The sequence below is a fragment of the Artibeus jamaicensis genome, unplaced genomic scaffold, assembly GCF_021234435.1.
Source record: "Artibeus jamaicensis isolate MK-2021 breed Jamaican fruit bat unplaced genomic scaffold, CSHL_Jam_final contig_851, whole genome shotgun sequence".
Lineage (NCBI taxonomy): Eukaryota > Metazoa > Chordata > Mammalia > Chiroptera > Phyllostomidae > Artibeus > Artibeus jamaicensis.
In genome coordinates, this window is record NW_026521986.1 from 9,679,670 (window position 1) to 9,701,914 (window position 22,245).

Here is a 22,245-nt window from a genome sequence, read left to right on the forward strand (position 1 = left end):
GGCTTTAGAGAAATTAATCAGCTCTGGACTTTTAAGAATCCTGCATAGCACTGGCCCACGTGGTTCAGTTGGTTGAAGCATCATCAGTTGTTTGGGGTATCATCCCAAAGAATTGTGGGTTCGATCCCTGGTCATATGGTAAGGCAACCAATCTATGCTACTCTCTGACATCAGTGTATCTCTCCCTTTCTCTCTCTCTAAAAGCAATGAAAAAATATCTTTGGGTGATGATAAAAAAAAAAGAAAGAATTCTGCAGAAAGGTTAGAGTAATTTCACAGGTGTTCTTTATATTATTTTTGCTTTATAAGTTATATACAAATTGTGTATTATTTTAGTGTATCATAAAAACATAATAGAGAAAATAAGATATAAAAATACTATATAGCATATAACCACAAATATGTTAAAAATAAAAGTATTTTTAGATGTAAAGAGAATAAGTCTGGAAGAAAAAATCAATCTTAACAGTGGTTGTTATTTCAGGGTTGTGAAGTTTAGGTATGTTTTTTATTTTTGTATAATTATATGTTTTTTGCAATAAATATACAGTGCTTTATTTTATTTTATTTTTTAAAAATATATTATTTATTTATTTTTAGAGAAAAGGGAAGGAGAAAGAGTGGGAGAGAAACATCAATGTGTGGTTGCCTCTCGTGTGTCTCCTGCTGGGGACCTGGCCTGCAACCCAGGCATGTGCCCTGATTCAGAATCGAACCAGCGACCCTTTGCTTCACAGGCCTGCGCTCAATCCACTGAGCTACACCAGCCAGGGCTATTTTATTTATTTTAAATCTTCACCTGAGGATATGTTTATTGATTTTAGAGAGAGGAAAGGGGGGGGAATCATTGACGCGAGAGAAAAACTTTGATCAGTTGCCTCCCCATACACACCCTGAACCCACAACCTAGGTATGTGCCCTGCCTGGGGATTGAGCCTTCAGCCTTTTGCTGTGCAGGACTACAGTCCAACCAAGTGACCCGCCCAGCCAGGGCTGCATTGCTTTATTGGAAAAAAATCCTGAAGCTTAAATGACCCTCTGACCCTCAGGAAAGAGGATTTCTAAACCAGGGCTTTCTAAGTGAATCACTGAAACATGGAAAAAAGAGTTAGAAATTTTGTCTGTAGTGACTGATGGCATATTCATTTATAATTTTTACTTTTGTATATATAGTAATATAATATCTGTAATACATTAGTACAGAACTACATATATATAATTTATAAATACATATGCGTATATGTTGTTTATGTCCCAAACATTTTTTATGAGTTGGCCAATTAAAAAAAAATAGACTACTGAATTAAGTAGTGCTAATGAAGTTAAAAATATGTGCCTGGCTGGTGTAGCTCAGTGGATTGAGTGCGGGCTGTGAACCAAAGGATCGCTGGTTCCATTCCCAGTCAGGGCACATGCCTGGGTTGCAGGCCACATCCCCAGTGGGGGCTATGTGAGAGGCAACTACACACTGATGTTTCTCTCCCTCTCATTCTCCTTCCCTTCCCCCTCTCTAGAAAAATAAAATCTTAAAAAAAAAGAGTCTTTTCCCATTAAGGGTTCCATTGTTTTCCATGAGTAGTAAGTGATATCAAGATAAAAAAGATGTTAGAAAGCAAAAGGGGTAAATATGTGAGAAATAAAGATTGGATATCTTGTTAATTAAGCCAAATTGATTCTGCTAGAGGCATTATTCTTTTAAATACACATTTAACATAAATTGGGTACCTCTTGCAATCGTAATCATTTGGATTTCTAGGTGAAAACCTGAACTGTAATACACTGGGTCTTAAGCACAGTCCAGAAACAGTATTATAAAGACAGCTCTCTATCTGGCCACCTATCTAGTGATTTATTTAATGTGTGTTAGACAGTGGAGCCTCACTGAGAAGATACGCAGAGATTCGGCGTCAGGAATTTGCAGTGAGTATTGTGTCAAATTAGCAGGCTAAATATTAGAAGTGGAGATTCATAGCTTTTTATTAGAGCTGGTGTTACAGGAGGAGGGAATTACTCAATAAAAAAGGCAATTTGGCCACATACAGATGAATTATTAGAGAACAGGACCCATTAGTTTCTTGTAGGTCTTTTTGACCTGGCTGAGCCCCAAGAAGTAGACATATTAAAGATCAAACTGGCATGCTTTCATTTGAGGGTTATGGAAATAGCCCTCATTGATGAAGCAGCGCCTGAGAAGGAAATCCCAAGGCTTTTGTGAGTTAAACCATGGTTTTATTTAGCATTGAAGTTGAGGGCAAAGGCCTTCCTTTTGCTTTTAACAGCAGTTCTTTGAGATCCTGGTTGTTCCTTCTCTGTGATATTGTTCACTTCAACAATAAAATATCCCTCCCTGGATTACTCGTAACATTTTGTTTGAACCACTCCTTTGGTATTTACCGTGTAATTTCTAAGGGTGTAAGCTTGTGTGTGTGGTACTCTACCTAAGAGGTTGTAATCCGTAAGGTAGGTTCCCTCTCTTGTGCAACTTCACACCCACCGTGACGCCTGGCGCAATGCCCAGCACGCTGGCACTGAGGTTGTGAGAGAACCGCGTTGCCTGGCGCAGGGCTCTCCTCTGCTACCGTTTAGGGCAGATGATTCGTTGTTGTGAGGGGCGATCCTGTCCATGGCACGGTGTTTATTGGCATTCTGGCCTCTAGACACCCGTGCCCTCTCCCCCAGACATTGCCAAACGTCCTGGGTGTGTGTATGTGTACAAAGTCAGTCTTAGTTGAGAAATACTGTTCTAGAGATTGGGAAGTTTAGGTTCTAGTTCTGACTTTGCCATTCTCTCTCCATGTATAAGCGAACTGCGTGACCTGTAGGTCTTAAATTTCTTCTTTTTGAAAATGAGGATTAGGATTTATTGGGCACTTCATAAGGAACCTTTACTTAATGTCAATTTTGTATGTAGAAATTTCTGGGAATAACTTCCTTAGCCTTTAGCATTTTTCTCTAACTTAATTATTACCTCAGAAAGATTAGAACTATACTCCTAAAACTAATACAGAATAATATTGTCTGTACACTTTAATTGAAAACTAAAATTAGCCTTGGCCGGATGGATCAGTTGGTTGGAGTGTCATCCTATACACCAAGAGGTGTCATTTGCTTTCTGGTCAGGGCACATACATACCCAGGTTGTGGGTTTGATCCCTGGTTGGGGCGTGTAGGGGAGGCAGCCGATCCGTGTTTCTCTCGCCCATTGATGTTTCTCCCCTTCTCCCTTTCTAAAATTAATAAACATAATTTCAGGTAAGGATTTTTTTTAAAAGGAAAAGAAAATTTTAAAAAAGATTAAAACTAGACTAGTTAATATACAAAGTTATTTTCATCTCTTAAGATACACAGATCCTAGCTTATGCTCAGTATATGTATTTTTTTCTTCCATGACCAACATTTGTGGCCATAAAGTACTGCCAGGACTTATTATAATGACAGGTACCACTTATTTATACTAGCGTTGCAATTCCTAGCCCTTTTTAGAAATAAGATTTTATGATGAGGTCAGGGAGTCCAGTCACTAACTAGCATGCGTGTTAGAGAGTCCGGATGGTGGAAAGGGTGTGTTTACTCTGCTCCTGAGCCTTTTTCTTGTTGTCATTAGCCTTTTAAAACCAGTGTGTTTCTTCTCCTTTCTGTGAATCCTCACCCAAGGGTGTGTTCACTGATTTTTTTTTTTTGAGAAAGGGGAACGGGGTAGGAGAAACAGCCCAGCCACCTGCCAGGGCCTCAACTGCGTGTTTCACATGGCTGTGTCGGCGCCTGTGCGGTCTCCTCTGTGTCAGCCGGTCACTATTTACGGGCCGCTCATGTTTCCGGCTCTGGAGTTTGGGCCCTCGGTGACCTTTGTTTCAGTTGCTGCTTCATGGAGTCCGTTGCATTTCTTAGTCTGTGCTGATTCTCAGATTTGAACCGAAATCTGGACAGCTTTGGCAGCTGGGGATGCACCTCTCAAGACATTTTTGCCACATCGTCACATTCGACTTGGCACTGTGCTACGGTGTGAACTGTGGCCCTGTTTTTCCCTCTCTTGCAGGTGAATTTGGAAGGCAAAGCCAGTCCTCTGTCACTCCTTCAAATGGCTTCCCCAAGTGGCTTCTGTGTCTTGGTTCGCTTGCCCAAGCTGATCTGTGGCGGAAGAACACTACCAAAAACACTGTTGAATATTTTGGCAGATGGCACTATTTTAAAAGTTGGAGTAGGATGTTCAGAAGATGCCGGCAAGCTTCTGCAGGACTATGGCCTTGTTGTTAAAGGGTGCCTGGACCTCCGCTACCTAGCCATGAGGCAGAGGTATGGTTTGTACGAATGCTCTGGGCTTCTTGTAGCTGTGGGACAGATACTGTAGCAAAATTTGTAGATTAAGGAAAGTCAATAATGAAGCATCTACAATTCACTACAAGCCTAGAGGCTTCTGAGATGCCTGTTGAATTTGTGAGCAAATATTCCAACTTCTGAGAAAACTTTAGTTAATTAGAATTGGCCTTTTTATTTTTACTTTTACTTTTATTTATTAAAGTATCCTTTTTCTTTTTAATCCTCACCTGCGGAATATGTTTATTGATTTTAGAGAGAGAAAGGGGAAGGGAGAGAGAGACACACATTGATGTGAAAGAGAAGAAATGTCAATTAGTTGCCTCTTATGTGTACCGTGACCAGGGATTGAACCCATAACTTAGGTATGTGCCCTGACCAGGAATTGAACCTTCAGCCTTTGGGTGTATAGGACGATGCTCCAACTAACTGAGCCACCCAGCCAGAGCTAGAATTGGTCTTTGTAAATGAAACATTTAATATACTCTCTCTATAAGCTACAGGTTATAAACTAATGGCCGCACTGGCTAAATGAGGGCCACAGATTAGTTTTGTTTTTGTTTTCTCCATATGGTGTTTTGGAAAATTTAGATACAGAAGATTTTATGTAAAAATCTGTTTTTCTGGCTTCTCTTGAAAAACTTGATGATTTGCCTATTCTAGGTCAGTAGTTCTAGACAGTAACAGCTGGCTGGGTAGCCCTGTGCCCTTTAGATGAACATGCTCTGTTCAACTTGCCCAAGTCCCACTTTTCTCATTGTAACCGACACGTACCCTGAAGCATTCAAGTTTGGAAACCCTGCAGTAGGCCAAAATGATGGTAACTTTAATCCTTTACTGGGAGGAAGAAGGATTTTTCTTTCCCTTGGAACTCTATTTCTATGTTAAGTCTATTCTAAGTTTTTCTAAGGAGTTGCAATTACCTTTTCTAGTAAATATACAGGTCCTCATTTTTATTATGTGGACTGAAACAGTCACACTTCCTGCCTTAGGTGGCACTGATATTAAAAGTTTGGAGGATTCGTGGCCCTGGACAGGTGGCTCTGTTGGTGGGAGCATCGTCCCGATGCACCAAGGTTGTCTGGTTCGATCCTTGGTCAGGATCCATACAAGAATCAACCAGTGAGTGCATGAATAAGGAGAACAACAAGTTGATGTCCCTCTCCCACTTTCTCCCTCTCTCAAATCAATAAACAAAAGAAAAGTTTGGCCCAGGGAAGGATGGCTCAGTTGGTTGGAGCATCGTTCCATGTACCACAAGGTTGTGGGTTTAGTTCCTGTTCGGGGAACGTACCTAGGTTGTGGGTTTGGTCCCTGGACACTGTTTGTACGGGCAGCAACCGAGAGATATTTCTCTCTCTTACGTGGATGTCTCTCTCTGTCTCTCTCTCCCCTCCCTCACCCCCTTCTCTTTTCTCTAAAAGCACATCCTCAAGTGAGGGTTAAAAGAAAACGTTTGGAGGATTTGATAAACTAAAAGAAGGCCTGATTGAAATCTATGCTGGTCATAATTTTTTAGTATAAAATGGAATTTTATTTTAGCTTTGTAGTTTGGCTTATGTAAATAAGATCCTCATAAATAAGTATCCATTTTTTTCAAGGAGTACATTAAAAAATTGTGAACTCTATAAAAATACTCGGAATGTCACAGCAGAAGCCGCCTCCCCTGGGGCCCTCCTGCCCTCGGCACTGCTGCCCTGGAGGTGCCCGAGGTGCCCGAGGTTGCTCAGTCGCTGGAGGCGGTGTGTGCAGTGGCTTGGAGCTGACCCAGGAGCGGAGTGTGTGGGTCAGAGACCCAGCACTGCCACTTACTGGCTGAGTGGTTTTGGGCAAGTTTCCAAACTCACTATTCCTCTGTTCCCTCCTCTGTGAAGTAGAGGTCATAACGTTCCCACCCCAGAGGACTGATGTGAGGATTAAGTGAGATAAACCACGTAAAGAACTTAGAAATAGTGTTTGGAATATAGAGAATGCTGTGTAAAGTTTAACTATTACCGTCACCCCCAGTGTTTGTGGGATCAGTATGTGATTGGCTTGTTTCTCCCAAGTCTCTTTCTATGCAATTACAGCCCTCTCTGTGGATATGTAGACGTTAGTGGTGCTCTGAGTTCTGTTTGGCTATATGCAGAGTGGCCAAGTGTCAGAATAAGAATATGGCCAAAGCTGGATATTAGTGTGCATGAAGTTTTCTAGAAACAAAAATGAAGCACTTATCAGACCTTTCAGTGTTCATAAAATTTCATTAAATTTAAGAATTATTGTATTGTGGAGCACTTGAGTAATTAAAAAATGATACTATTGTTTAAAAAAATGTGACATTCTAGCCCTGGCTGGTGTGGCTCAGTGGATGGAGTGCCAGCCTGTGAACTAAGGGTCACTGGTTTGGTTCCCGGTCAGGGCACGTGACTGGGTTGTGGGCTGGTTCCCCAGTTGGAGGCATGTGTTAAAAAGAAAAAGTGACTTTCTAGTACAAGAATTACACTTAGCACCATTAGCTATATGGCATTCCTGATGTTTGCCTTAAGAAGTTGTTACTTTTAGTTGACTTCAGGGAGGAGCACATTTTTTTGTGGGGGTAGTGCTGTCTTCTTTTCTTCATACTTTTTACATTTTTCTTGTATGTTAACGGAAGATAATTTATTACAGAGACTGTAGTGTATGATTTTGGAATCTTTCCTAGTGAAACTTTGAAGTGGCAAAGGTGGCATCTTTTGTTTCATTTGTCATCAAGAAATGTGAAACTTTCCCAGATATGACACTTCATGTATTTATTTTTAGAGAGAGAGGAAGGGAGGGGAAAAGAGAGGAGGAGAAACGTCAGTGTGTGAGAGAAACTAACTGATTGCCTCTTGCACGCACTCTAACGGGACCGGGACTCCAACCGAGGCATGTGTCCCAACCAGGGATTGGACTGGGGATCTTTTGCTTTGCGGGACACTTTTGCTCAGTGCTCAAGCACTGAGCCATGCTGGCGAGGGCCCACATATGATGTTTTTAAAAGATTAATGAGGGTCGCCAGTTCGATTCCCAGTTGGCACAAGCCTGGGTTGTGGGCCAGGTCCCCAGTAGGGGGTATGCAAGAGGCAACCACACATGAATGTTTTTCTTTCTCTCTTTCTCCTTCTCTTACCCTTTCTAAAAATAAATAAATAAAATCTTTTTTAAAAAGAAGAGTAATGACCTAAATAGAATTAAATATCTAAAAATTGAGTACCGTCCTGCAGTGAGGGTAGTGATTACATTTGTACTTGCCGTCATGAAAGGAAGGTCTGAACCATTGAGCGGTAGAGCAAGTTGCAGAACAAGAGACAGAACAAATACCATAAAACTATACCCCTCCACCTAACTCTCTCTTACTTACTACTGTGCACAGAGAACTCTGGCGGGAGTGTGGGGTGGGGGGCGTTCACCGCTCCCCCGTTGTAGTGCTCTGTCGTTTCAACTTTTAATAGTAAGCCTTTATTACTTTTCTAATTTCTCATAAACAAAAAAAAAGTTTTATGTCTCTCCCAAATTCTTAAATTCTATTAATTGAACGAAGACCTTATGTATTTTACTTAAGTGTGTCTGGACCATTTTTTTTTCTTTTTAGACGGTACTTCTCTTGGGGGGTGTAATGCCTCGGTTTATTGCTTGTTTTTATAAGGAAAAACTTCCTTTTCTTCATCATTTTAATGATTTCATTTCCTTCAGGACTTGAGGGAACCCCGCATGTTTTAACACTGACATGAACCTCCACCTCCAAGCTTCCTGCTCTGAAGACTCTTCTGAGTCTCACTCTTGGAGACTGGAAGCGGAGCCCTGCTTTCATGGGCTGACATGTTCTTCATTTCACGGTTACCTCTGCTTGGAATCTCCAGTCCTGGGACAAATTCTTTTTTTTTTACCACCCCGCAGCTGTGTTACTCAGAAAGTGTTTGAAGAGCAGAAAGTTTCCTCGGTTTTATTGCCTTTTCGCCCCCTCAATGAAGGAGCCTTATCTTTTTTCACATTTGAAAACTAACAGCAAACAGTAGCCAACTCAGACAAATATAAAGGGGAAATATAATCATTCCAAATCCCACAACCAGAGATGATATCACTAACGTTTGATTAATTTCTTTCTAGAGAGGAAGAAAGTCATCTTTTTTTCCCTCTCTGTGATCACACACCTAAAATCACATGGAAATGAACCACAATGTATGTTTTCCTTCACATTCTCTTTGTTGCTTAACCAATATTCATGCATATCTTTTCACATCAATATGGACAGGTCCACCCACATCCTTATTTTTAATAGCTGTATGGAATTTAATTGTGTGGCTGTTTAACCTGTCTTCTACTGATGGACATTTAGCTTGTTCCCAATTCTTTGCTGCTTTAAATAGTGCTGTAACGGAGACTATTTTATGTACATTTGTCCTTAGGCTGAATTTCTAAAAGTAGAATTGTTGAATCAGAATTTTCTTTTTTTATTTTCACCCAAGGACATGTTTATTCATTTTAGAGAGAGAAATATTGATCAGTCTCCTCTTACATACACCCTGACTGGGGGCTGAACCTACAACCTAGGCATGTGCCTTGCCCAGGAGTCGAACCTGTGACCTTTCAGTCTATGGAATGATGTTCCAACCAACAGAGCCACAATGGCCAGGCCTTTTCTTTCTCTCTCTCTCTTTTTTTGAGATTGATTTTAGTGAGAAAGAGGAAGGGAGAGAGACAGACAGACAGATGGCCATGGATTTGTCGTTCCACTTATTTATTTGTTAATTGCTTGCTTTTTGTATTGCCCTGACTAGGGGTGGAGCCCACAACCTTGGCCTATTGGGATGACACTGTAACCAACTGAGCTGCCTGGCTGGGAATCAGAATTGTCATGTTCAATATTTTCTCCCCTCCCCAAAGATTTATTTATTTATTTATCTTTAGTGGGGAAGAGAAGGAGAGAAATATCAATGTATGGTTGCCTCTTGTAGGTCCCCTGCTGGGAACTAGCCTGCAACCCAGGAATCAAACCGTGATGCTTTGGTTCACAGGCCCGTGCTCAATCCATTGAGCTACAGGAGCCAGGGCTCATGTTCAATATTTTCATTGCTATTTTTTGTTAAACTGTTTTTTATAAAGGTTGTAAAAGTGTAAATTTCACAAATTTTTGGTTAGACTGTATGATTCTTTATGCTCTACCAATAGTAAATATAGTTATTTTAAATAAACCATTGCCATCTAATAAATTTTAAAAATTGTGTATTATTTAAATTTTATCTTATTCGAGGACTAACAAGATTGAATATCATCTATTTATTGGCCATTTATTTCTGTTTCATTTAATTTGCCTATTCTTATCCTTTGCCCATTTTTGATACGTGATTTTATTTCTGTTTTGTAGAAACCATCTGCTCTGTAATGGGCTCAGCCTGAAATCGCTTGCTGAGACCGTTTTGAACTTCCCCCTTGACAAGTCCCTTGTACTTCGTTGCAGCAACTGGGATGCTGAGGATCTCACAGAGGACCAGGTACTTCTTACCAGAGTGGCTGTGATGGAAGAGTCACTGCTCGTGAACTCTAGTTGTTTTTAAAATTCTAACCCTCAAATAAGACACAAGTATTGGGCAGGAATGCCTTAACTAGATGCTTTGTATGATGATACCCAAGATAATAATGCTTAATGAAATTTTGGAAAATGCAGAAAATATTGGGTTGGCCAAAAAGTCCGTATGGTGTTTTTTTTTTTGTAAAATAAAACACACATTTTTCATTTTCACCAATAACTATTGATTTGGATATTTTGAGTAGGTTGGCTATCTCCTGCATGGTAGAATGTTGATTGTTTCAATTAATGGCTTGATTTGATCGCTATCAACTTCAGCTGGTCTACCTGACTGTGGAGCATCGTCCAGCAAGAAATCTCCAGCATGAAACTTCCCAAACCACTTCTGACACATTTGATCAGTCACAGCACCTTCTCTATACACTGCACAAATCCCTTTTTGCATTTAAGTTGTTTCTACTCTTCTTGAAATGATAACATAATACACCAAAAATGTTGCATATTATCTTCCATCTTCAATATTAAAATGCCTATACAAAAATTCACTAATTTTGATGTTTTTTTAAATATGCGCTGATATGACAGCTGTCGCAGTACAGTCTAACAAAATTGTTTCAAATGAAGTTAGAGACAGCTAAGCACAACTAGAACCATCTTACAGAAAAAAGCCAAATGAACTTTTTGGCCAACTCAACAATATTTAAATTTGACATTTAAAAAATGGATTGACAGCACAGCACATGGCCAAGGCTTTGGGACTAGTGGGTTTTGTTACCTCACTAATAAGTAGAGATTACAGTCAAATGTCAGTAACTAGAAGTCTCTTCTCACAGGCTACTCAGTTTCTCCAGCGATGAGTCTTCTAGTTTCTGCCCAGTGTGTATGCCCACAGCGTATATTCCGGCAGCTGAGTGGGGAAGGGGTGCTGCTAGTCTCACCATTCCAAATGCGGACATTCTTGCAGTCCCCTTTTCCGAGTGACACTGTGCCTCCAGCATCCACTGTGTCTCATAATACCAGGGCCAGAGCCTCCGTGATTTAGCCATTATATGACTTAAACTTGTCAAACCAGATTCTGCACTTTATAAAGACAAAGCAGAAAGATAAGTTTATTGTAAGGGTTTCAACCTGCAAGCTAGGAAATTCAAGGCTACAGGAGCAATCAGTTCCGAGTAGCTCACAGGTTTTTATTGGGTAAATGCAAAAGTTATTCAGCTGTTTCAGCTGATTGGTTGTCCAGTGGTCTTCCATCCTAATTGGACGAGGGTAGCTGAGAGAGGAACAGGGATCCCAAAAGACAGTGTGAACAGACTTGGTGTTTGGGGGATTGGCTGGCATTCTCTGCTGATTTCTGAGGAGAGCTATAAATTCCTGCAATTTATGTGAGGTGAAGTTTTTTTTCTTTAATGTGCTTGCTTTGGCCAGCCCATTTTGTTCCTGACATAAGTGACTCCATTTTAGTTTTGGTTCTACAAACTCTTTACTCTTTTGGGTTAGAGAAGGAGCAATTGGCCCTGTGGTGTAAAGAGGCCCAGGGTTTGTGTTCTTTGGGGAGACTTTCACCTCATCCTCCTGTTTTCACCCATGTCTTTGCTTTCACAGACACCTGCTGCCTTTTGTTCCTTATGCTTTGCCTTTCTTTGTGGTTCAGGTTAATTTTATTTTTAATTTTTGGCGTACTACCTCCTATAGGCTTAAGTTTTCAGCCTTCTCTTGGTTGCTAAGTCAGCTACCACTTGTTTATTCTTCCCAAATGTTGATCATGGAAAGACTTAGCAGTAGGTCAACTGTTAGGATCTTAAGGTTAATATTATCCTGTGAGGGAGTTCTGGACTCGAATTGTGTGAATTTGTTTTCTACAGCCATTTCTGATTTGCTGGGACCCTAAGTTACTTCTTTGTGCCATGATTTGTTTATTCATTCCATCTTTACTTTTTTCCTCTTAATAGTTTTACCGAAATAAAATTCACATGCAATCAAATTCACTCATTTAAGTCGTACAAGTCAGTGGATCTCAGTATATTTACAGAGTTGTGTAACCGTTATCAAAATTTAATTTTAGAGCATTTTCATCTCCTCAAAAAGAACCGTCCCCATTAGCAGGCACTTCCCACCCCGCTCCACCTCCCCCACCAACACCTAGGTTTGTGGGGTCTTCTGAAGCATGAAAGGTTTTAGTTTTGATGAGGTCCAATTATTCATTTTTTAAAATCGTTTAACCCAAGATCATGAACATTTACTTCTATGTTTTCTTCTAAGAGTCTTATGTTTAAGCTCTTGTACTTAGGTTTATGATCCATTTTGAGTCATTTTTGTGTGTGATGTGAGGTATCCACATGCCTCATTCTTGTGCATGTGGATATTCAGTTGTTCTGATACCATTTGTCACAAGTGCCTGTTTAGGGGTTTTTTTCCACTTGAAAATAATTTGTTAGGAAGCACCCTGAACTTTTCACATTCAAGCACACGCTTTTCCTGTGGCAGACAGCTTGCTGATAGATGTGTGGACTGTTGTTGGGTCTAGGTAGAAAATTTTATCCAAACTTGTTTTATTCTAGAAGCACTCAAAAAAAATTCTTACTAATAATACCATTTGCCAGGCTTGGTTAGTAAGGTTACTAAAGGAATCAACCCTGTGGATTGAGTGCTGAGCTGCAAACTGAAAAGTCTCAAGTTCGATTCCAGGACACATGCCTGGGATGCGGGGTCAGGTCTATGGGAGAGGCAACTGATTGCTGTATCTCTTGCACATCAGTGTTCTCTCCCTTTCTCCCTGTCGTCACCTCTCTCTAAAAATAAGTAAAATCTTTAAAAATAAAATAAGTCTTTGAAGTATTTATAGCCTTTGTTGAGATAAGCTACTAATTATATATAGCTCTGACTACTCTTCTTTATGACCAGGTTTCTTGTGACCTGTTACTTGGGAGAATGACTTATCACTATTAAATAAATTCCAGAAATGGGCCTTGTGATTTGGATTTGAGGCCTATGTTTGAAGCTTTTTCTTTTCCATGTTTTCAACATCTTGCTTATCGGAATGGCAGTGACCTTCACTATAGTCACACAGACCTCTTAATGAATGTTGGTCTCAGCTGTTCCGGATGATCACCATCCCCAAAGTGAAGTTCACATACCTAGTTGTCTGACCTGTAGTAACTACCCTATCCCAGGCTTGGAAGGAAATCTGTCCAGCAGGTTTGGCAGCAAATAGAAACTTCACTGATTTACATAGATTAGGGTTTTTGAGCATTTAAAGTAAGTCATTACTGCCCTGGCCAGTGTGGCTCAGTTGGTTGGGAGCATCAGGCCACAGCCAAAATGTTGTGGGCTTCATTCGTGGCCAGGGCACCTACAGGAGGCAACCAATCGATGCTTCCGTCTCGCATCAGTGTTTTTCTCTTCCACTTCCTCTCTTTCTAAAAGCAATAAAAAAAATGTCCTCAGTTGAGGAAAAAGTAAGTTTTCATTTTAACTACTTTAGTTAAAATATAGGGAATGTGAGGATTCATTACCCTATTCCATTTGCTTTCGTATAGTTTGAAATTTTTCATAATGAAAAGTTTTTAAGAAGTACATTGTGCCTGGGTTATTGTACATCTTGAATGAGACCTAAAAGTTGCTTATATCTTTGTGATGACTTTGAAGTTGCCTTCTCTGGTTTGCCTTCCAGATTCCACTGATCTCTGACTTTTCTCTTCAGGTAATTTATGCTGCCAGGGATGCCCAGATCTCAGTGGCTCTCTTTCTCCATCTTCTTGGATACCCTTTCTCTAGGAATTCAACTCTAGAAGAAAGCGATGACCTCACTGGGTGGAGAAAGGTCTTGGAGAAATGCCAGGATGTGGTAGACATCCCATTCCGAAGCAAAGGAATTAGCAGATTGGGAGAAGAGGTTAATGGGGAAGCAACGGAATCTCAGCAGAAGTCAAGAAATAAGAAGTCTAAGACCGATGTAACAGTGCCAGGCAACCACCAAGGGAGAGACCCCAGAAAACATAAAAGAAAGCCCCTGGGGGTGGGCTATTCTGCCAGGTAACTGACTTCTTCCCTGTCTAGTAAAGAGTCAGGCAAAAGGGATGCAATGTCTCACCTTGGGTCTGGGAGAAGGCTTGTGGGTGACAAAGCAAAGGTTCTCCACAGGTTAATAATTCTTCCTTTCCTTCAAGGACATTTGGAGCTATCCTTTGATTTACTTCTGTATTTTTCGCCTCCTCCCCATTTACTTCTTCACTTTTGGGAAGTTGGAGTGGAAATAAGACCTTAACCTAGTTTTGTCACTGACCCCAATTTGACCTTCAGGTCCAATTTGACTTTCTCCATGAGGGTATAATTATTCCTGATTGCTTCAGAATAGCTGGGAAAATGAGTTACATGAAGGGCCTCATACTTTTCAGGAGAAATGCATCCTCTGATTGCTTGTTCATTTGGTATTTTGCTATTTAGAATGGCATCCAGCTCTAAGTCAATGTTACTGTCTAGCCAAGGAGAATTTCTGCCTTTGTGGCAGAAAGATGACTAATAAGTACTTTGGAGTGGAAGTCTGGTCCCTGTAGCAAAGTGCCTTTAGGAATTGGGTGGTCAAATTGAAACAAGTATTACATTTGGGCCAGAAATAAGCCCACATGGCCCTCACTACTTTAGCCCGACCTTCTTTAATTTTGATTCACTTTGTTGAATCCAGTGATTGGTTACTCTTTAGGGCAGTTTTCTTGGTGCTCTGTTCCTGTTTGTTCTCATAACAGAACCCACTCCCACATGTCCCAGTCCATACATATAAAAGCTAGAAGTACAAAACATTCATTTTTAATTCTGTTTCCTAGCACAACACAGATGGAGGAATTAACATGATTTCTTTCCCTGTTTGGGTTTTGTTTTTTTTCCCATAAATGTAATGTTTGTCCCCAGTGTTGAGAATAGCTTGAAGTCACTCAGAAGAGAACGTGATAAGGCAACTGATGCCTTCACCAATAGTTAGCTTTCGGTTGTATTTATTTAGTTATCTACCTACCTATCTATCTGTCTATCTATCTATCTATTTATTTTTAGAGAGAGGGGAAGGGGAACTGACTGGGAATTGAACCAGTGACCCTTTGGTTCACAGGCTGGCTACACCAGGGCTACACCCTGGTGTAGCCCTGAGCTACACCAGGGCAGCTTTCGTTTTAGATTTCTCTCTCTCTTCCCTGCAGAAAGTCGCCGCTCTATGATAACTGCTTTCTCCATGCTCCTGATGGACAGCCCCTGTGCACTTGTGATCGAAGAAAAGCTCAGTGGTACCTGGACAAAGGCATTGGAGGTTTGAGGTTCACTGGTCATGTTTTATCTATAAATGAGGTTCACGAGGGCACTGGCAGGAGTGGCAGGTGAGATAAGGCAGAGAGACCTCGAGTCACATGGGACGGGGCTATTCAAGCCCCCCAAATAGTGGTGTCTGCTAGGACACACAGGAGAACTATTAAGGTCGTTTTTCTTCTCTGGGGGACAGATGGGCAGTCAGACACTAACTAAAGCTTCTTTTCTGTAAGAGCTGGTGAGCGAAGAGCCTTTTGTGGTCAGGCTACAGTTTGAACCTGCAGGAAGACCTGAATCCCCAGGAGACTACTACCTGATGGTTAAAGAGAACCTGTGTGTAGTGTGTGGCAAGAAAGACTCCTACATTCGGTGAGTGGGGCTGCCTACCCTGACTGTCTGCCAACGAGGGAAGTTGTCTTTGGGCCACCTGCAGAGCCCTCGGGCCTTGTGGGAGTCTGCCCACGTTGACCGGGAGACTTGTCCCTAGGGCACGTCCCAGTTCCCCAGAGAGTTTTGACACTGAGCCTGGCCTTACTCTGGTGGCCCCCTACCCTTCTGAGCCCAGTTCTTAGTTTCTGGAATGCAGTACTTCTCAGCGACAGTGGGCCATGGGAGAGTGGTTGCCTGCGGCTCACGGAGGCTTGGCGACCAGCTTCTTTACAAGCCGCCTTTCTCTCTGTTACTGTAATCCTCCCTTGAGGGGCTCGTAGGCCTTCCGATCTTGGGTGCTTTCTGAAGTATCCAGATGAGCTGAGGCACTCTCTGGGGTAGTCTGGGAAGACTGTTCTGCATCGGGGCCCCTGCAATGAAGGTGCAGCTGCCGGTCGAGCCTGGGTGCCCAGACACTCAGCTCTCCCCTTGGCTCCTGTGGAGTGACTCCCTTCCTTCCTTCCTCCCCGGGCACAGTGAGGCAAGTGGTTGTGGCTGCCAAGAGTTGTTTCTTTTTTTAAAAAAGATTTTATATATTTATTTTTAGAGGGGAAAGCAGGGAAGAGGAGAGGGAGAAAAACATGAATGTGTGAGAGAAAAATCAATTTGTTGCCTCTCACATGTGCCCCAACCAGGGACCGGCCCTGAAACCCTGGCCTGTGCCATGACTGGGGATCGAAACGGTGACCTTTCGCTTTGCAGTACGACACCCAAACAACCCAACCAACCAAGCCACACCAGTCAGGGCAAGAGTTTTTCTTGAGAGCTTAGCTCTCTTAGAAAATAATGATGGACTTTGGTGAATCAAGGAAATAATCTTAGAGTAAGGGATTCTTCAAGTGAAGGAAATGGGCTTTTTCAGGTCACAGTCTTCCAGAATTTCAGGAGTAGAGGCTACCTGCTACATGGTTTGAGAGAGTTGTCTTCCGGATGTTAAAGGCCATTAGAATTTATTTTCATTTCTCTGATACTTTTCCTTCTGGAAGTACTGAAACCTGATAGCAGGTAATCTATTCTCACTTCAGGAAGAGAGGACCCTACAGCACAGGTAGGCGGGTGGGCCTAGAGTAAAATGGGTAGTATTGTCCTTATGTCATGCCGTTGGGTTGTGGTGCCCAAGGCTTCACGGGCATGTTTCCGTCCAGATCAGAGTCCCAGTAGCCCCTGCCCCAGCTCCCTGTGTCCTCTGTGCCACATGCTAACGAGCACTGCCTTCTGGGTGGGCCTGCTCAGGAAGAACGTGATTCCGCATGAGTACCGGAAGCACTTCCCCATCGAGATGAAGGACCACAACTCCCACGACGTGCTGCTGCTCTGCACCTCCTGCCACGCCATCTCCAACTACTATGACAACCATCTGAAGCAGCAGCTGGCCAAGGAGTTCCAGGCCCCCATTGGCTCCGAGGAGGGCTTGCGCCTGCTGGAGGATCCCGAGCGCCGGCAGATGCGTTCTGGGGCCAGAGCCCTGCTCAACGCCGAGAGCCTGCCTGCTCGTCGGAAGGAGGAGCTGCTGCAGGCTCTCAGAGAGTTTTATAACACAGACACGATCACGGATGAGCTGCTGCAAGAGGCTGCGTGCCTGGAGACCAGGTACAGTCAGCAGTTCTGGTCGGAGAAGGGAGTGAGGAATAATCCAATGACGTTAACCCTGACTGCTTAGTGGGAACACTTGCCAGGGAGGGGGCGTTAGTTGTTTAGTGCAGGGCAGAACCCCCTGGTAAGCATCCAGTGACTTAAAATACCATGGGGGTGGGATAGAACAAGCTGTTTGAGAATTTCCTTTCTGTAGGAGACTTTCCTTCTCTCCTTGACCCATTAAGGCCATATACTTACGTCCATTTTCCTTATTAGCAAGAGAGTTCAAATGCAATAGAGTTGTGCTTTATATATTTAACGCAGAAGTAAATTCTCAATTCAGCACATAAAATGAAAGTAGTAGTAAAAAGATAACCTCAAATCACTGAAGTTGCCCAGTAAATACAGTGTATGTGGTTTTGTGCCTCACCTATCCAGGTCTGTGGGGACTGTGACCAGTGCATTCATGTGTGCTATCTCACCTGCACTCCAGGGTACACGCCCACTGAATGGGATGTTGGCCAGGAGTACTGTTACAATTTAAATTACTGTCCTCCTTTTTCCTTCCTTCCTTGCTTTCTCAGACCTCCTTCTCCAGGAGTGCAGAGGTGAGTTCACGTGACTTCATTCAGTGCCCCTACATGAGCAGTGTGTGCTCCTGAGAACTGAGTGGGTCTGTCGCTCAGATGACGAAGACTCCGGGCCACTGGCTGTGGTTTTGCTCCCCAGCCCTCCCTTTTTTCAGCAGTCCCAGGGCTTGAGATAGCTGAGCCCACAAGTTCATGAAGCCCTGATAGTGGTGCTGGTTGCCTATAGTGTTTCTCTTATCAAAAAACCAAAATTATTTAACTATAGCAACAAATATTTACTGAAAAATAATTACAGATATGCTAATCCATTTAACCAAGCTAATAAACTTCATACCATTTGTCTTGATTATTTCTTCTAACAAACCCTATGAGGTAGAATTGAGGTTTCTTACTGATAACTGCTAACATTATATCTTATGTTTTAAAAAATCTTTCAGGATTTAAAAAAGTTTGTTATTGGATTTGATACTTGTTGATATTATAGAATAGATGTTGTTTTTCAAGTTCATATTAGATATGCTGAGGTTAAGTAGCTTGTCAAGGTCATGTTAGAAGTTGATGAGACTGGCTCCTTTACCTAATTCCCACGTGTATTTTGTAAAATAGCCAAACTTCTCCTTTCAGCCATAGACCTTGCTAATAAATTTATCTGGCTGACTTGGATAGAAGGGCTCTGCACTTGGATGTCTAGGACCGAGAAGAACAGCTGTTGATGGAAGATAGACAAGTTAGTTGGATGCTTGGGAGCTAAGTAATAAAATGTCTGGAAATATCCAGAGGCCACTGACACTGCTCGACTTATGGAGTCTTAGGAGGGAGGATGGGAGTGGGGTGTGAATCAGGGAGAGGAGCCGACTTTGCAGGGCAGATAATCTTTAATCTGAGGGCAAGGTAATGTTTATTCAGAAGAGGCAGAAGCATGATTCACGTGGTGTTAGAGCAGTTTCCAAGGCCCTTCATCTGGCTGGGGAGGAGGCAGGGGTTCATTTTCTGGTCAGACAGCACCAGCTGCACAGGGAGCCAGCACTGTAGCGATTCAGTTACTGAAGCACTTCTCAGGGATGTGATTCGGCATTCTTTTAGAAGGAAGGTGCTAAAGAAATGGCCCACCTTGCCTTTTACATTCTGGTATTAAACTGTTATAAAAAACAAGCCCATGGCCTGATTTAACAACCTCATATAAATACTGAGTATGGTTCAGGATCAAGAAAAGAAGCTAGAGCTGGAAACTGAGCACTCTGGGGTGCACACAGAACTGACGTTCTTCACCCATCATCAGATGTTTGTAGGGCCCTCTCCAGGGGGCTGAGCATCGGGCAGTATTTCTCCCGCAAGCGTAGCTCAGAATCCCAGATGCCTTCTGTTGGATTGTGTGCAGCACACCTAAACCGTTTTTCTAAAGGCATGTATTGGAAAGGGGATGTTTCAAACACATTAACGTAGCCAGGCTGTTCAGATCCAGCAACCTCCCTTACACGTAGCCTTGTGGAAGCCCCTTGGCCCGCAGCATTTGGAGCCCTCTATAAGACTGTCCAGGGCCTGTTTCCCTCAGACCCTCTGCACTTTGTGTCTTGGCAGGATTTTTAATGAGAAGTTCATTCCGCACGGGCTGAAGGTGGTGCAGTGCCACAGCCAGGGCGGGCTGCGCGCGCTCATGCAGCTGGAGAGCCGCTGGCGCCAGCACTTCCTGGACTCCATGCAGCCCAAGCACCTGCCGCAGCAGTGGTCCGTGGACCACAACCACCAGAAGCTGCTCCGGAAGTACGGGGAAGACCTCCCCATCAAGCTGTCATGAGAGCTGCTGTCCTCCCAGGTTAGGACAGCTGGGAAGCTGGAGCCCAGGTGGAAGAGTCACCTCTGCCTGTTTGAATTCGATGTTAACTGCCAGTGCCTGTGGCACGACTCTGAATACTAACCCATACTGACCCCAGGGTGCTTCTGGCGCAGCACGGCTGTTATTTTAAGGGGAGCCCATGGTTTTGAATTTTAGCTGGGCAGAGTGAAAATTCTTTTTTTCTCCCTTTATTTTATTTTTGTGGACAAGGAAGGCCTTGAAGTTATTTTACTCTTTCTCTCCGCTTTCCCTGTGCAGGTGGTAAATGAAGGGTCCCCCCTGAAGTGATTTGTCAGGACTCTCTGGCTTCTGATACATTTCTTTCCTCTTCAGTGTGTTGACTTCTCTCAGGGTGTCAGGTATTGTCAGGTCAGGAAGGGGAAAAGTTCCTCCAGGGGTTGGAGATGTGAACAAGGGTGCAGATTCATTTTCCCAGTTCAGCCTCATAATGATAAATTCTTTGGCTTCATGCTGCCCCACAATGCACCTGTTTGGGATCCATCCCATCTGAACCACTTCAGTACATTTCACATGCTCGAGAACGCTCCCTGGAGTGCCCAGGACCAAAGCAGCAACTTCCTGCCCTGCACTTCCACCCTCACGCTGGAGGGCGTCCTTTTCTGGAACTGGGTCTTCAGCCTGGGTGGGGCAGAGAGGAGGCCAAGCACCATCTCCCAAGAGACCTTTGAAAATTCGCTTGGCTTTTCCTTTCATGCTGTTCATTGCTTGTTGCAACCCTCTTGCCCATAACTGCAAGGTTTTTAGCTTAATCCCTTTCTGAGAGGAAGATTATCTTTTCTCAGAAGCAGTATCAGGTCCCTTCAGTGTTTCGTGTTCCATCAGATTGCAGTACTGACCCCTTCTTAGCGTTAATTCTCTCTGGGAGTCATTTGGTCAGGTTGCAGTGTGAAGATTTCCCCATCTCCTCTCACACCTGGGACACTGAGGTTAATTAATGTGTTTAGATGTTCAAACCAGTGGTGTTTTTTATCTTTCAAAATGTGAGGTCGACACTTGAAGCATGAAATCAACTTAGTGATTAGTATTTTTTCTAACGTATTAGGAAAACTTTCTTAACTTCATAAGATTGTAATGAGCTTAAAGAAGAATTTTAAGGCCAGAATCGAACAAGATTCTGTTTTGATATTGTGCCCACATTGGTAATGATTGCTCTAATATTGATAAATAAAACTTCTAAGCACAAAACTCCCTGACTGTAACTGTAGAACTTTTTTCCTCTTAACTTTATAAAATTGGTAAATATTCTTGGGGTAGGAAACAGTTACCCTACGAGTTTGTGCCAGGTGGCAGTACCACAGCATGTGTGCTCAGGGGACACGCACACGCACGCACGACACAGCTTCGGCCCGCCAGCCAGTGCCCATGGATGCCCATGCGCATCCTACACTTGTTCCCCTGCCCCTTTATCCCCACCTGTCCTCAAAAGGCGTTCCTGGGATCTGAACTAGAAACCCTTGGCCATGAATAGTAGTACCAGGCACTGTGGGGAGCCTGGGCTCCATGCGGCGGGTTTATGGGACCTGTATCTCGTGGCCATACTGCGAGGAGCCCAGTGGTCAACCATGGAGATGGCTAGGTGGTCATGTAGTAGTCAGACTTGCCACAAGGTGGCACTCACAGATTTTGTTCTACATTCTTTCTTGAGCAACAAGAAGCTTTTATATATGGTTCCTGAACACAACTCATGACTTATGTCTCAAAATTTGTATATCCTATTTGGGATCCATTTGAGAGCTTCATAAGAGAAACTTGTTCCTCTGAAACAGGGAGGAGGGCTCTTCCCTTCTCTTTCCCCCGCGACCCTCCTGCGAAGGGGTGAGAAGTGCGGGCAGGTCGCTGAAGGTGCAGGGGTTGCAGTGAGAAGGAGGAACGGGCTCTGCTCTCCGAAGGCTCCCAGCAGCCACGGCAGAGGAGGGAGCCGGGCCATGGCACGTGAGCTTTCTCGTCCTCTCTGGAAGAGCTGCTGTGTAGACTTGGATCTTTCTGTTCTGAGTCAGCGTTGCCCTAAGATAGACAATGGCTGTTTCAAATGACATCTTTTTGAGTAGGCATACTATAACGTAAATATTTATTGCTGCTTTTCTGGTACAAAAGTATAGAAGAGTCAAAAAGAATAAAAATCATCCATCTTCCATCTAGAGCAGAGCTAACTTTTGCTGGTATGTTTATACATTTAAAAATGCCTGTAGTACATGTATTTCAACAAAGGTGAGAGTCGTATGTAGATCCAGTTTGGTATCCTATTTTTTCCCCATCACTTACCATGCTGTCACACGTAATGAATTTCCTGTGTCTTTAAGTATTTGAAGTTGATTTTTAGTGGTTTTCCCTTCCTTTAGTTATTCACTCCCACACTTGAAAATTTTGGTTGTTTTAGGTCCATTGTTAATGAATATCAATGACACTGTGGTGAATTTTCCTGCGTATAAATCTTTGACTCTATCTTCAGTAATTTTATTAGAAAATCACCCTAGAAAGTGTATGTGAGGAGGGAACTCACAGTGCTGGTGTGAGTACACATTGCCGTCACTCTCGGGGGCGTGTATTCATGGGGACGCTTCTCCCTGACCCTGTCGCTCGAGTCCCAGTGCATTTGCTGGGCTTGCCCGTGAGCAGTGGTGAGAGGACAGTGTCCTCGCAGGGGCCTCTCCCACTGTGTCTGG

General features: G+C 43.0%; 1 protein-coding gene across 4 annotated transcripts in view; it reads left to right on the plus strand.

Moving 5' to 3' along the window:
- EXD2 (exonuclease 3'-5' domain containing 2) overlaps nucleotides 1-20,770 on the plus strand; it is a 42,738-nt gene extending 21,968 nt beyond the window's left edge. For 3 of the 4 annotated variants that reach the window (XM_037127035.2, XM_037127041.2, XM_053673376.1), the window contains 8 exons: nucleotides 4,037-4,293; nucleotides 9,680-9,806; nucleotides 13,542-13,873; nucleotides 15,031-15,137; nucleotides 15,367-15,502; nucleotides 16,796-17,152; nucleotides 17,722-17,745; nucleotides 19,306-20,770. In XM_037127035.2, the coding sequence (XP_036982930.1) occupies nucleotides 4,037-4,293; nucleotides 9,680-9,806; nucleotides 13,542-13,873; nucleotides 15,031-15,137; nucleotides 15,367-15,502; nucleotides 16,796-17,152; nucleotides 17,722-17,745; nucleotides 19,306-19,522 (1,557 nt within the window). In that variant the 3' untranslated portion in view covers nucleotides 19,523-20,770. The remainder of the gene's footprint in view (nucleotides 1-4,036; nucleotides 4,294-9,679; nucleotides 9,807-13,541; nucleotides 13,874-15,030; nucleotides 15,138-15,366; nucleotides 15,503-16,795; nucleotides 17,153-17,721; nucleotides 17,746-19,305) is intronic. The other variant, XM_037127046.2, reaches the window with a different exon arrangement.
- Nucleotides 20,771-22,245: the final 1,475 nt, after the last annotated feature.